The sequence below is a fragment of the Vanellus vanellus genome (assembly GCF_965231255.1).
Source record: "Vanellus vanellus genome assembly, chromosome: 7".
In the NCBI taxonomy this organism is placed as follows: Eukaryota; Metazoa; Chordata; class Aves; order Charadriiformes; family Charadriidae; genus Vanellus; species Vanellus vanellus.
This window is the reverse complement of record NC_138912.1, coordinates 6,447,633-6,460,931: the sequence shown is the minus strand read 5'-3', so window position 1 is coordinate 6,460,931 and position 13,299 is coordinate 6,447,633. Positions and strand designations below refer to the sequence as shown.

At 41.5% G+C, this 13,299-nt stretch overlaps 1 protein-coding gene across 1 annotated transcript in view; it reads left to right on the top strand.

Annotated features, from left to right (window-relative positions):
- Positions 1-1,651: 1,651 nt before the first annotated feature.
- WDR11 (WD repeat domain 11) overlaps positions 1,652-13,299 on the top strand; it is a gene marked incomplete at its 5' end in the record, with an annotated part of 47,943 nt that continues 36,295 nt past the window's right edge. Inside the window, 4 exons of the mRNA XM_082486394.1 lie at positions 1,652-1,881; positions 2,723-2,834; positions 7,890-8,043; positions 12,074-12,247. Coding sequence (XP_082342520.1) covers positions 1,652-1,881; positions 2,723-2,834; positions 7,890-8,043; positions 12,074-12,247 — 670 coding nt within the window. The remainder of the gene's footprint in view (positions 1,882-2,722; positions 2,835-7,889; positions 8,044-12,073; positions 12,248-13,299) is intronic.

Here is a 13,299-nt window from a genome sequence, read left to right as displayed (position 1 = left end):
TGTGACAAAGTGACACTGCGGCATTGCAAAAATGCGTGGCTGGCATTACAATCTTGCCAACTTTGGCCATCTAGTGGCACCTTTTTCACTACAAAAAATAACAAATAATTACTGGCCATCTCTGTTTTGAAGAGAAACAAACACCCCAACAGTGCATGTATGTCAAGTACCGTGCCTGAAGCTATGTGATTCTGGCCATCTTACTGATGTTGTGGCACAGAAGAAAGTTCTGGATGTCTCAAAGCTCTGAAGCCTGTGGTGTGCTCCAGTGCAAATGCACAGCATTCTTGCCCATGGATGCATCAGCCCGGGTGGCTTTGCCCAGCACAAGTGGCAGCTTGGGGACAGGTTGGACAATGGGTTGCATCAGGTAGGACTTGGTGCCTTATGGCACTGAGAAATGGTGACTGACTATGAAATGACTACAGTGGAAGAAATTTGCTGGATCTAGTCCTGCAGCATCTGCGCACATGGAGATCTGGCAGGGAGCCTTTTGTGTGCTGAGGTGACTTCAGGTGCCCCGGTCATCACAGAACCATGGAATGGTTTGGGTTGGAAGGGACCTTAAAGATCATCTTGTTCCAACCCCCCTGCCCTGGGCAGGGACACCTCCCCCCAGCCCAGGTTGCTCCCAGCCCCGTCCAGCCTGGCCTTGAACACCTCCAGGATGGGGCAGCCACAGCCTCTCTGGGCAACCTGGGCCAAGGGCTCACCGCCCTCAGAGTGAAGAATTTCTTCCTCATATCTAATCTAAATCTCCCCTCTTCCAGTTTGAACCCATTACCCCTCTCTCTATGAAGTCCCAGACTGCCACAACCACAAGTGTCCCTGGAGCCGTTCAGCCACGGCAGTCAGGGCCTCCAGCATCCCCACAGCCCGTTTTCCTTCCAGGCCCTGTGGTTTAAAGCCAGCGAGGCAACTTCCGCCTCCCCAGGCCCGGGGGTGACTGTTCCGGGGTTGCCCGGAGGCCCCGTGGGGCGGGCTGGAAACCAGACACCCCGGGCCGGTGCTGGGATGGGGGGTGGCGAGCAGCCGCCGCGCTGAGGGGCCCGGCCCGGGGCAGGGCAGCCACCGCGGCCCCTCCGAGTGGGCGTGTCCGGGCCCGGAACTGTCGTTCCTCAGCCGCGGGGCCCCGGCGGACCCCGGGCGGGACGGACCGGACCGGTGGTACTGTCGAGGCGGCGCTTCCTGGGTAGGGCCGCGGCGGGCTCGGCTACCCGCTACCCGGTCTTGGGGTGGCCCTGCCGGTCCCGGCGCTCCCCGGCCTCGCCATGCAGCGCTTCACGGTGAACGTCAAGCTGCCGGCGCGGACCCTGACGGGCGCCCTCAGCGCGCCGAACAGAGGGGCGGCGGACTGGTGAGGGGCCGGGCCGCGGGCGGGCGGTCTGCCGGGGTCGGTGTGGGGAGAGGGGCGGCGGAGGTGTCCCGGGAATCTCCCCGCGGAGCCCCCGCGGGCCGCCCCGCGGCTCCTTCGCCTCAGCCGCGGGTTGGGCCTCGCTCCCCGCTGTCTGCCCCGGGTCTGTCTCCCGCTTCCCCCCGCCCCAGGCCCGCGCTTTTAACCGGGAGGTTCGTACGCGTCCCGGTGCGGGAGGAGCGGTAAAGCGGGGGTGGCCGTCGCTGTGGAGAGCCGTTTGTGCTCTACTCCGAGGGAATGGTGTCCTGCCGGCTTGCCCAGGGTGGTCACCGCAAATACCCGGGTCCTTTTTTTTGTTACTGGAAGCGGGCGCGCTGTGCTGGCCTGCCCGCGGAGAGCCGCTTTCTGCCGGGCGCCGTGCGAGCTGCCGCCGTCCCCGTCCTCTCCCCTTTCCCCGCCGGAGGGGCGGGGGGGAGCCCGGTGGAGCTGCTGCGGAACAAAGCCGTGGCCGTGGGTGGGCAGGAGCGGTGCCGCCGGCAGTGACATTGGCCTCTCTGGGCAGAGGGCTCGTTGGTGCGACAAACCGCAGAGATCAGAGCAGCTGCTTCTGGGTCCCATTTCCGTTATGTTTTGAGAGTTGATGTACAAAGGCAGCGCCTATGTTGGTTTTTGCACTCGTTTTTCTGAGCAGTAACTTCACGCAGCTGTGCTGAAAAGCTTCAAGCTAACGCTGCTGAATCTTAGGGAGAGAAGTTCAAACGAAGTAGGTGAACCAAGTAATTTTGAAAACTGTGGCCTTTACATTTGTCAGCTTGCAAAGCAGTGAACGTTGAAGTTCTCTGAAGTTCTTACTCTGAAACTTTGACTGTTCCCACTTGCTTGGTGTTCACCGTAGTTCTGTAATTGCCATTGGTGGTCTCATTAACCACTCCTGAAGTCAGACAGGTCTCAGCAGATTTTCACTATTACTATAATCGTTGTTCACGTGTGCATTTTTGTCTAAAAAAACCCAAAAGAGATGCAATTACCTTTATAATTACAAATATATTACTTACCTGATTATATATAAAATTTGGGAATGCTCTTCGTGAATTCTGGTGGGATATCTTAAATATACAACAGAGGATTTTTATAGATTAGATACACAGACGTGCTTTGTGGTGGCTTAGGGTTCCATCAGTAAATGATTCAGCAGACAGTGCAGCAACGGCGTTTTATAATGCTTTTGAGTTTTATGTTATTAAATAGGTTTTACTGTTTGATGTTTGTGTCTAGTAGCATGCACTCAACTTACAAAAAATAGCCTCATTCTTCATGTGAAGTGTTTTTTGTTCTTTTTCCTTGTTTGATGATGATATGCTTTTCTAGGGGCTGGCAAGGTTTGATTGCATATGGATGTCATTCTCTTGTGCTGATAGTTGATGCCAATACTGCTCAGACTTTACAGGTTTTGGAAAGACACAAATCTAGTGTTGTCAAGGTGAGACGTACATGTTTTAAGGTATATTACTTGATTTCGGTGTATATATTATTTTTCTAAATCAGTGTAAATACTTGACATTCCATTGCACTTGATTTTCACATAAAATCTGTTGTAAAATACCTGTGTTTTACATTATCTGTTTTACAGCTAAATCAAACAATATGCAGTTAATTTCAGTAGTTAGAAGAGGCCCAGCTAAGCAGCAAAGTTACTGAACAAAATTGGTTCTGTTTTACCTCAAACCAGGACACATACATGCTGAAATTTGAGCTGAGATTGATGGTATACCTTTATAGAAGGTATAAAATATATAGAAACATTTGGTAGTGTTATAGAGCACAGACAGAAATGTTTGTGAGAAAGCTCTTGACAGAATTTCAAATGAACATTACAAAATACCAAATGAATCCCTTTGTCAATGCCCTTGCTGAGCTTTCCTGTTGTGGGGGTAGCCAGTGCACCATTCGACTAGAAAGTTACTTTTAAGTTTTTACTTCTGTTTGTTTTTACTTATAGAAAAGGAACAATAGCAGACAAAGCTGAATATTTATTTTAGCAACAAAAAATCGCTAAAACTTAAGCTTAAGTGTATGGTACCTGTACTTTCCTTTGAAGGTCCTTGACTTGAAATAGCAGTTTCACTTTGGGTCAAGTGTGGAACAGGATGTATTTCTTTGTCTGTGGAGAATGACAGATTCAGTCAGGGTTTGGAGGAATGTTTGGCTGGCAGATGTAATGTTTGATAGTCCCTAGCTCAAATTCCATATTAGAAGGCAGTCAGTAATTTATGAAGAAAAATAGATTTTTAGATAGGGGGATTTTGGTGGGTTTTGTAGTAAAAGAAAAAGGTTGAATATACCTTCTGGAAATTGCGCTCTATTTTTTTTCCCCATGAGTGAGTTTCTTTAAATAGACCATATTCATGTAGATACACTAATAGTATATCAGATACGGCCACTCTTGTATTTTAAAATTAAACACAGTTAGTTTGTCTTTGGGTTTTTTAATTTACTAACTTCTGAGCCATCATGTTCTGATGATGTCTTTCTGCACACTAAAAACACACACTGCTTCAACTTTTTAGTGAGTGGTTTTGAAATTTCAGTATATTCAGTAGTTACACAGGTGGTGGTGTTTATATATCTTTATATAGGATGATGTATTTCAAGGAATCGTTTAGGTTGGAAGGGACCTTAAGATCATCTAGTTCCAACCCTCCTGCCATGGGCAGGGGCACGTCCCACCAGCCCAGGTTGCTCAAAGCCCCATCAACCTGACCTTGAATGCCTCCAGGGATGGGGCAGCCACAGCTTCTCTGGACAATTTGTTCCAGTGCCTCACCACCCTCATAGTGAAGAATTTCTTTGTAATATCTAATCGAAATCTACCCTCTTCCAGTTTGAAGCCATTCCCCCTTGTCCTGTCACTACGTGCCCTTGTAAAAAGTCCCTCTTCAGCTTTCTTGTAGATGCCCTTCAGATACTGGAAGGCTGCTATTAGGTCTCTCCAGGGCCGCCTTCTCCAGGCTGAACAACCCCAACTCTCTCAGCCTGTCTTCATAGGAGATGTGCTCCAGCCCTCCAGTTATCTTTGTGGCCTCCTCTTGACCCTTGTTCCAACAGGTCCATGTCCTTCTTATGTTGGGGGCTCCAGAGCTGGATGCAATATTCCAGGGTGGGGTCTCACAAGAATGGAGTAGAGGGGCAGAATCCCCTCCCTCGCCCTGGTGGCTGTGCTGCTGTTGATGCAGCCCAGGATATGGTTGGCCTTCTGGGCTGCAAGCGCACATTTCCAGGTTATGTTGAACTTCTCATCAAGCTTCTGTGCTACAGAGTCCAATTAAGTGCGCTTTTTTATAATAGTAAATAAACTGTTCAAATCCTGGGTGAAAATATTGGGTAGGGCAAAGATAGAGATCCATACAAGATCTTGGCCAAGAGCCATAGAGACGATGACATTGTGGCTTTTAAAAATGGTTGTAAAGTTTAGGAATTAGTTTTGCTTGATTACAGAGAAATTTGAAACTGACTGGAAAAAAGGAAAGTGGAAGGGCTAGGTCTCAAAATAGATACTTTACATTGTTTTTTGAGACTGGTGTGCTGTAACGTTTAAAAATACTGCTAGAGTGTTGCAAAGAACAGAAAACTGATTTCTTCCCGCACATTTGTATATTTGCCCAAATCTTTCAGTGAATTTTGAAGATTCTCAGGGTTGCCCAGACATTGCTGTCAACTTCAAGCTTGTGCTGCTGTTATGAATAGTCTCCCTGGTGACAAATATGAGGCAACTTATCTGACTCAGTAAGGAGAGTTTATTTCTCAAGTTATCTCAGAGCAAAGGTGTGTCCACAACAGCAGCCATGGAGCTAGTAGCACTCTGTGGATCAATATCTTTGCTTGCCTTTTGGCAACTTGTTTAAGTAAGCATACCCTTAGCCTCAGTTGTCTTCAAGGTGCCCTTTAAAGTGAAGAAATTAATTCTAATGTCTATAATTGTATAAAAAGTAGAAAATATAAGTGGTGCAGAGGTAGCAGATACAATGATGACTCTGCTTTAAAATTTCCGCTTAGCTTAGATAGTAAGTTGTAGCAAAATTAGCTTTTGATCCCTGTAATGATAACATTTTAATATGTTTCAGTTACATTCACTAGCTTTGAGAAGTAACGTTATTTCAATAGGAAGCCAAAGGCTGAAGTCCAAATAATTTTTCAAAACCACTAGCTGGTGCTTTGTGAACAGAAATAGACTGTAAGAAAATTACTAATTGATGAGGAAGAATGAAGAGAAATTCTGTTCTGCTTTAAGAAGTAGACATTATATGAGAAATTATTATGAGGCCATGATCATTGCTTTTACGTGCATTTGTAAGAAATTTTTTTCAGTTCCTAACTGACTTCTTTTTTGGTTTGTAGATGCTGAGAGCATAAATAAGCTGGAGGGGATCTCTAAGTAGTTTACTGTGTATGTCTGACCTAAACTCTTTGCAGTAGATGTTCACACCAGCAAACTCAGTCTACAGGGGATCTTCTGCCCCAAAACCCGTGCTTCAGATGTGAAAAATTTCAAAACACACCACTATCTGTAATAAAAAAAAAAGCAAAGAGAAAAGCGATTGTTTCATAATCCTTCTGCGGTCTGTTTAACTATTTTCCTTTAAATACTTCCTGGCCTTTGGCTGTTATAACTGTGCCTGGAATACATAATAGTTTCAGTGAAAATGGATCCATGTTAGTTGTCCATGTGTCCACATGGTGTTTGTGGGATACTGGTAACTTTGCATGCAGTGAATTATGTGCAATTTTTTTTGTACCTTTACAAAAAGTACTTGAAATAGTACTTTTACAACAGAAAACGTAATTACAGGAACAATTTTTTGATTGAGGATTGAAATTTCATTTGTGTCTGCTCTGATATGTTAATAAACAGTAAGGTTCTTTAAATCAGGTGAGACAGATTGTGGAAATAAAATAAAAAAAAAATCACCTCTGGTTCCTGTTTCTGACCAATGCTGCTGTATTTTGAAGTCAGGGTAGAGAGACAGTGACCAGTACAGTAAGAAAATAATTTCTTTTAGCAGAGGGATCAGTCACACGTATGGACTTTGTTGGAGCAGTGCGACTACAATGAGAAATGAGGGCTTATGCTGATAGAGCTGCATGAGGTCTGGTCGAGACCGATCGCGTTAAAGGTCTCCTTTTTGTTGTTCATAACTTGGTGACAGCTCCTCCCTTGGGAAATGATGTTTTTCAGACATAGAATTTGCTTCAAAGTAATATATATTTAACTGAGGAAGAAATAGCTTTGCAGGTTTCTATAATTACTTTTTTTTAATAGCTACATAGCTACGTGCAGGTTTCCTCATGGGTAATTTTTTTTGAACAGCAGGGAATCAGGAGTTGCAAGACTGGAATTTGCAGGTAGAGGAGGCTCTCCTAAGAATTCTTATTTATTATGGTAGAAACACACTTTGGGTTTATAGCTAGAGCTCTCTGAAGGTTGCTTGCTGTGCATGTTTAATTTATTCAGCTAGGCTTTTGAGATATATCCTGGTCACACCTCTGAGAGGGGTAGCACAAAGGTGGCTATGGTGCTCTGACTGCTGTTATAAATCTAATTCATGTTGCAAAGTTAGCGGTGCCTAAAGATTTCTATTTTTTAATGTCATGTTTTCAATATCTGCAAAAAGTGCTAGTTAGCTACAGCCTCATTTTTGTAGTAGGTAGACTCCTATTGGGTTAGCATTACAATTCCTTTATTCTGTTCATGTCTTCAGTCTCTGTTAGGGACAGAAGTTCGCCTTTAAAGCAGGTAGCAAAACAAGTCTACATTGAGTAGATAAGGAAGGAGTCTGTGTTATCTCCTTATAATCTCAGGAGACTTGTAGACAGAATGTTTCAAATTTCAAGATGCATAGATACTGCCGACTTCCAAGCCAGTGCAGCTTGAAATCCCAAACCAGAAAGTGGTATGTGGAAATCAATGGTGGCAACATACTGAAAAGGACCAAAAAGATAGCAAATGTCAGCAATAGCTTGACATGAGAAAACATACAGGTGAAAGGCTAACCTTCCTTCCTCCCTAATACCATAATATATTTCACAAATTAGGAAAATGACATGTTTTAGGATGCGTGTAAAAGTTGGATGGGAAATTTTCAACTTTCATTTGTTTGGAAGTCAGTGGGTATAGGTTTGTAGATGCCTGTAGAACCTTAAACATTGCCATTTAGTTTCTTCTAAATATTTGAGTAAACTTTTTATATACATTGGATGTATTCATGGATTGTTGTAGTTATCTTCAGGAACAAGGATTGTTGATTTATGTAATTTGAAAATACCAACCATGCAGTCATGCAGCACAGTTGCAGCATACCTTAAATTTGCACAACGGATGGTAGCTTAAAGGTATGCTTACACAGATGCTATTAACGTTAACTATTACTATGCTTTTTTGTTAAATTGTTTATTACTTATTTATCAATCTGAAAAATATGAAGTATGGTGTCTTTGTTATCGTTTGCCTCCTTTGACCAATTTTCATCTGTATCTTCAGGTTAAGTGGGCTAAAGAAAATTACCATCACAATATTGGTTCTCCATATTCTTTACGTTTAGCTTCTGCTGATGTTACTGGAAAAATAATTGTATGGGATGTGGCGACAGGAACAGCTCGTTGTGAAATACAAGAACATGCGAAACCAATTCAAGGTAATGCATGATGTTTGTGTGGACGTTAGTTTATGGTGCACTGTGTACAAATCCATCCCCTAGGTTTTACAATCTATGATCAGTTCTGCTGTTGAATTTTCCTGGTGGAATTACTAGTCTTCTCTATGTTTGTCTACTCATTTTCTGTGTAAATGTAAGATTTACTGTCTCCCACAGCGATGCTATGAGATTGAGTTCATGATGGTAATATTTTCCAAGATCTTCTGAAAAAAAGTCGAAGTCTGTTTTTATTAATGTTATTGATTGAAATAATAATATTTACAGTGTCGAGGTCTTGCTTTTGAACTGGGGATGTAGTGCAGCTTGCATTGCACCTGAATGTTAATGCCATCTGTAGTGGTGTACTACTTCCACAGTATTACATTTCTGTAAGCTAAGAGTTTTGATTGTGCACGTATACTTTGACAATTATTTCAATAGTTCATTATATAGCTACTTCTGATCAAATATACCAGCACATAACATGGATTTGCAGTGCAACTAGAGAGAGAAGTTGTTTTTGAGCATCTATGCAGTTGTCTGATTCATGAGAGCAGGGAGGCTTTTCTATGCATAGATAGCAATATTAAGATGTGAAAAGTGACATGGAGAAAGGACAAGATATTGTGTAAATTTTAGCACAGAAGACAGTTGTAAATGAGGTAAGTTTCACATATAGTTGGAGTTAGCGGCAGGAAGTCTTGAAACTGAGTATGCCACATTTGAATTGGGTTTCAAGTGTAATTAAGTGGATATAAACAGTGAGAATTAACACGAGCAGTTAAGAGAAAGAGGACATTTTGAGATGGTATAAATAACTGGGTTTGGCTTTCATTTCAGCAGACAGTTTAGTGGTGGTGTTTGCTGCTTTTGATTCTGTTCTATGGGTGGTAGCTCAGTGCAGCTGGGAAGGTCTGAAAAATACCTGATAAACTCTACCCGAAGAGTTCTGGGATGTTTGAAGATTCTTTATCCTATTACCAGGAAAAAAAAAAAAAATACGATCTCCTTCAGGGATTTCACAAGTCTCTGTGGGAAGTGAAAAACAAAAGCAAAATCCAAGCAACCAACCAAAATCCCACAAAAAAAAAAAAAAGCCCAACACAATTAAAAGGATATCTTGGAAAGGAATATTTAAGTGTCTTTTTCTTTGCTTCTTTTTATGCTCCATCGAATGCTCCCTTTCATTAGTCAGCATCTTGTACTTCATCAATGAAAAAGTTACGGTAGTGGTTAGAACTCAGAAAAGGGAATCAAAAGATCTGAAGTTCATTCCTTGTTGCATCACACAGTATCATTCTTAGTGTTACTTTCATTGGTGCAGTTTGTAGTTGATAGTAGTACTCTCCTACTATTGTAAAACTTGGATTTTTTGGTTCTGATTACTCATGGTAGGCACATTTCTGTCTACTGGAACCACTCCTAACAGAACTGAGCTGGAGCACTGGAATCTGGTTAGCTTTGTGGCTGCGCTACTGTGGGTGGTTGGCTTCCAGTACCTGAGCTGATACTGCCAGTGGGCCGCTTCCAGCATTGGACTGGCTCTTTCAGAGTTAGCTGGGAGGGATAACTCTGCAAGTACGGCAGCATCTACATGCTCTGCTGCATGTTCTGGATTTCTGTTTATTGCTACTGCAGTGCATGCTAGTAATATGTCTACAAATTATTACTAAATTAAAATTTAGAACACTTTCTTCTTTTCCCCAGAGAAAATACCATAATGAGTTTCTAAGAATAATTTATAATTTATTTTAAAAGCTTGTGACGACGCTTGTGTTGCACTTGCTTTTTGTTTTTAATTCTATTATTTGAAAACCCACTTGTGAAGTTAGGTTGGTTGTTTTTTGTTATTTCTGTTTTTATAAAGTCTATAAAAGCAAATACAATATTGTGAGTCTAATAGTGGGACACTGAAAATGTATTCTATTGACTGCAGTTGATTTTATTAGTTTTAATTTTTTTTTGTATAAGTTTTTTATTTACTCCTGACACCTCTTCACTGAATGTTTGGTGAAGCTTTGACCATGCCATTTGAAGATTTCTCCAGGTTTTCAGACCCGATGAAGGCTTTCCAATCAGCTAGGTGAGGAAAAAAACTTAACAAGCAACAGAATTAAAATTCTGTTCTTTCTGAAGTCCCTGATTTGATTCAGCAATAGCCTCTAACAAAAGCAGCTTCTTTTCCTTTCCATCTCTTTCTGAGGCCTTTGGCTGTTTTTATGAGACTGTAGAAAATGGTGCAAATGCAGAGATGGAGCACGAGGGTGATTTACTGGTTCTCTGTGTGTTATCTGCAAGAGCTTTGTAGGATAACAACTGGAGCCTCACTGTTTCAATGAGGAGAAAAGCGGTGCATCCATGTAAGGCACTCTTCTTTCTTTGATCCAAATTCTGCATTCAGCTGAGGAGTTAACTTTTTGTATACTTACAGTGTAACTGAATAGGACACACATGGCTGGATTATTTATTTTTTTTCTCTGAAATCCAGTGAGAAGCACTTACCAGCTCTGAAAAAGCTGAATTGATAAAACAGAAGAACGGCTGAAGAAGGAAGTTTTTTTCGACATCTTAATATGTATGAACATGCTGTAGAGAAGCTATGACTTGGCGAGGCCATGCAGTGAGTGACAGGAGCTGGACTTGGGGGGCATTTTATCCACTGCCTACCTGACCCGTTCTGTTGTCTAAAACACTGCCCCGTGGAGCATGTTGTAGGTCTAACGCAGCTCCTTTCAAGTAACTGAGGTGTCTCTCTGTTCTTATTGACAGAAAACAGTCTTTTATGTCCATTTATCTTGGATGTTTAAATAATGCCCAGCCATGATGATTGGCAAACATGCCTCTTCAGACTGACCCTAGCATTTAGGCACTGTACTTGTATTCTTGAGTGTGTATTACAGTCAGTTTTATTTTCCTCTTAAATGTAAGACTCTCTGTTAAAAAGTATTGGAAGGGGAAAAGACATTTTCTTCCAGGTCCAATACTGATACCAGCTCAAATACTAATTTGGGAAGGTATATGGTTCATGATGTGCCATTTAGATAATCATTCTATCACTGATGACCCCTCCCCACCTGGGAAGGGGAATTGTGAAGAATCAAGGAAAACCCAGGGGTTGAGATATAAACAGATTTAATAGAATAAGACTAGATAGTTAACATTATTAACACTAAAGAACCATTATTGATCCTTATACCAATACAAAATATACAAAGATTATACTCAGCCCATTCTATCAGTAGGAGGCTGTGCACTCCCAGCAGTGGACAGTAACTGTCAGAACCTGTGAGCACTATGGTTTCGGGAGGAAGGGAAGGGCTCAGGGGTCCATCAGTGGGGCAAGAAGTTCTCAGGATGGCAGCCATCAAGGGGAGAGAGATAATTTCACAGCAAACTTTCTATTTTATATTGAACGTGATGTTCATGGTATGAAATAATCCTGTTGGCCAGCTTGGGTCAACTGCCTGGGTCCTGCTCCTCCTCGTCCCTGCATCTCGCGAGCTCAAAAACACTGAGGCCTTGAAACCCACATGCCACAGCTGGCTATAAAGTAAATATTTTCACAAATTCAGACACTAGAGTCTTCTAAAAGTGCAGTCTTCCCAAGCATTAGAAATTAGTCCTGTGCCAGTCAAACCAGGACATGGCGTCATCCCAAATATTAATTGGGATGTTGTATGGTTCTTTTCATTTTGACTCTGCAGTGATTCTGTACCCCACAGGGTGCTGTTTCAGGTAGGAATTCGTGGATGAAAAGATCTGACTTCTTCAGATCGGATGTGGGTTGTGTGCATGTGTGTGGACATGTGTAACCCAGCATACTGCTGCTTGTTAAAAACATACATTCAGGCTGTAAAACAAACTTACTTTTAGAATTGTGAAATATAAAAATCTTGTTACTAACAAGTCACTACTCATTTCTTTAAAGATGGGATATTGCAGAAGAAAAATAGTTTTTAAATAAACTTTGTAAAAAAAAAAAAAAAAAAAATTAATTTCACTGTTTGTTGTTCCTTCTTTCTTTTGACAGACATGCAGTGGTTGTGGAATCAAGATGCTTCTAGAGATTTACTGCTTGCCATTCATCCACCTAACTATATTGTACTGTGGAATGCAGACACAGGCACCAAACTTTGGAAGAAAAGTTATGCTGAAAATATTTTGTCTTTTTCATTTGACCCCTTTGATCCATCACACTTAGCTTGTAAGTTTGCATGTATAAAACAGCATGATGTGAATATATGTGACCAGGAAAAATGTTAAAATAAAATGTTAATATTGAGATTAAAGTAATAGATTGGAGACAATAATGTCATTAATTCCAAGAAGTCTGAAAACAAAGACAGGGGAGTCTTCAGCCAAAAAGTCGAATCTTCTAAAATAAGATGCCATTGTGTGAGGGAAGGGGAAAATTAATCATTAGGAGAGAAGTTAGAGATCTGAAAATAAATGTTTGAGACTTTATAAAGAAGGTGGAAAGCATGTAGATAGGGAGCTGCAGAAAGCCAAGTATAGAGAGCCCTGTTAAACTGACATAAAAAGCTATAAAAGCATGGGTGCTGAGGGAGAATCCAGTGAGATGAGAATGACCAAGAATAAATGGTATTTTCAACAGAAAGGATTTTTTTTTTTAAAGGAATAGAGCGTAAACATTAGTTTCAGAAGCAACTCAAATGTCAAGGGGGGATGCAGTACAGATTTATTGACATTTTAGCAGAAAGAAACTGAGAGAAATAAGGGAGTTACCACCATTTTATTCTTTAATTTAGCTTGATCACTCCTGATCTATAATGAGATAATGCAGTTTCCAGTCTTTTTGTTTGTCTTTTTTTTTGTCTGCCATACCATTCAACCTAAAAAAACCCTTTTTTTTTTTTTTTGTATAAACTTGCAATAAAATCCTAGCTGCATCTTTACAGCTTAACTGTATCTTTATGCTGCAACATAAATAATGTGAGTTAATGATTCTTTGAGCCGTGCTCTGCATGAGAACAAAAAATGGTGATATAGCCAATGTAGGCAACCCTGCTCTCTATTTGCATTGTGAAGCCTACAGAAAAATAGTTGATGAGAGAGAATAACTGTACTGAAGAAACAAGAAGTTTCTTAATTTTGAAAAATTGAGTTTTGTGCATCTAATTAATTGCATTGGACCATCTGCAGCTCTTTCAGAAGATGATGCCTGTTGTCTAGAATGATGAGTTTTCTACCTAATGCAGTATTATTAAAGTTATTAGCATTTCTCCCCACCAAAAT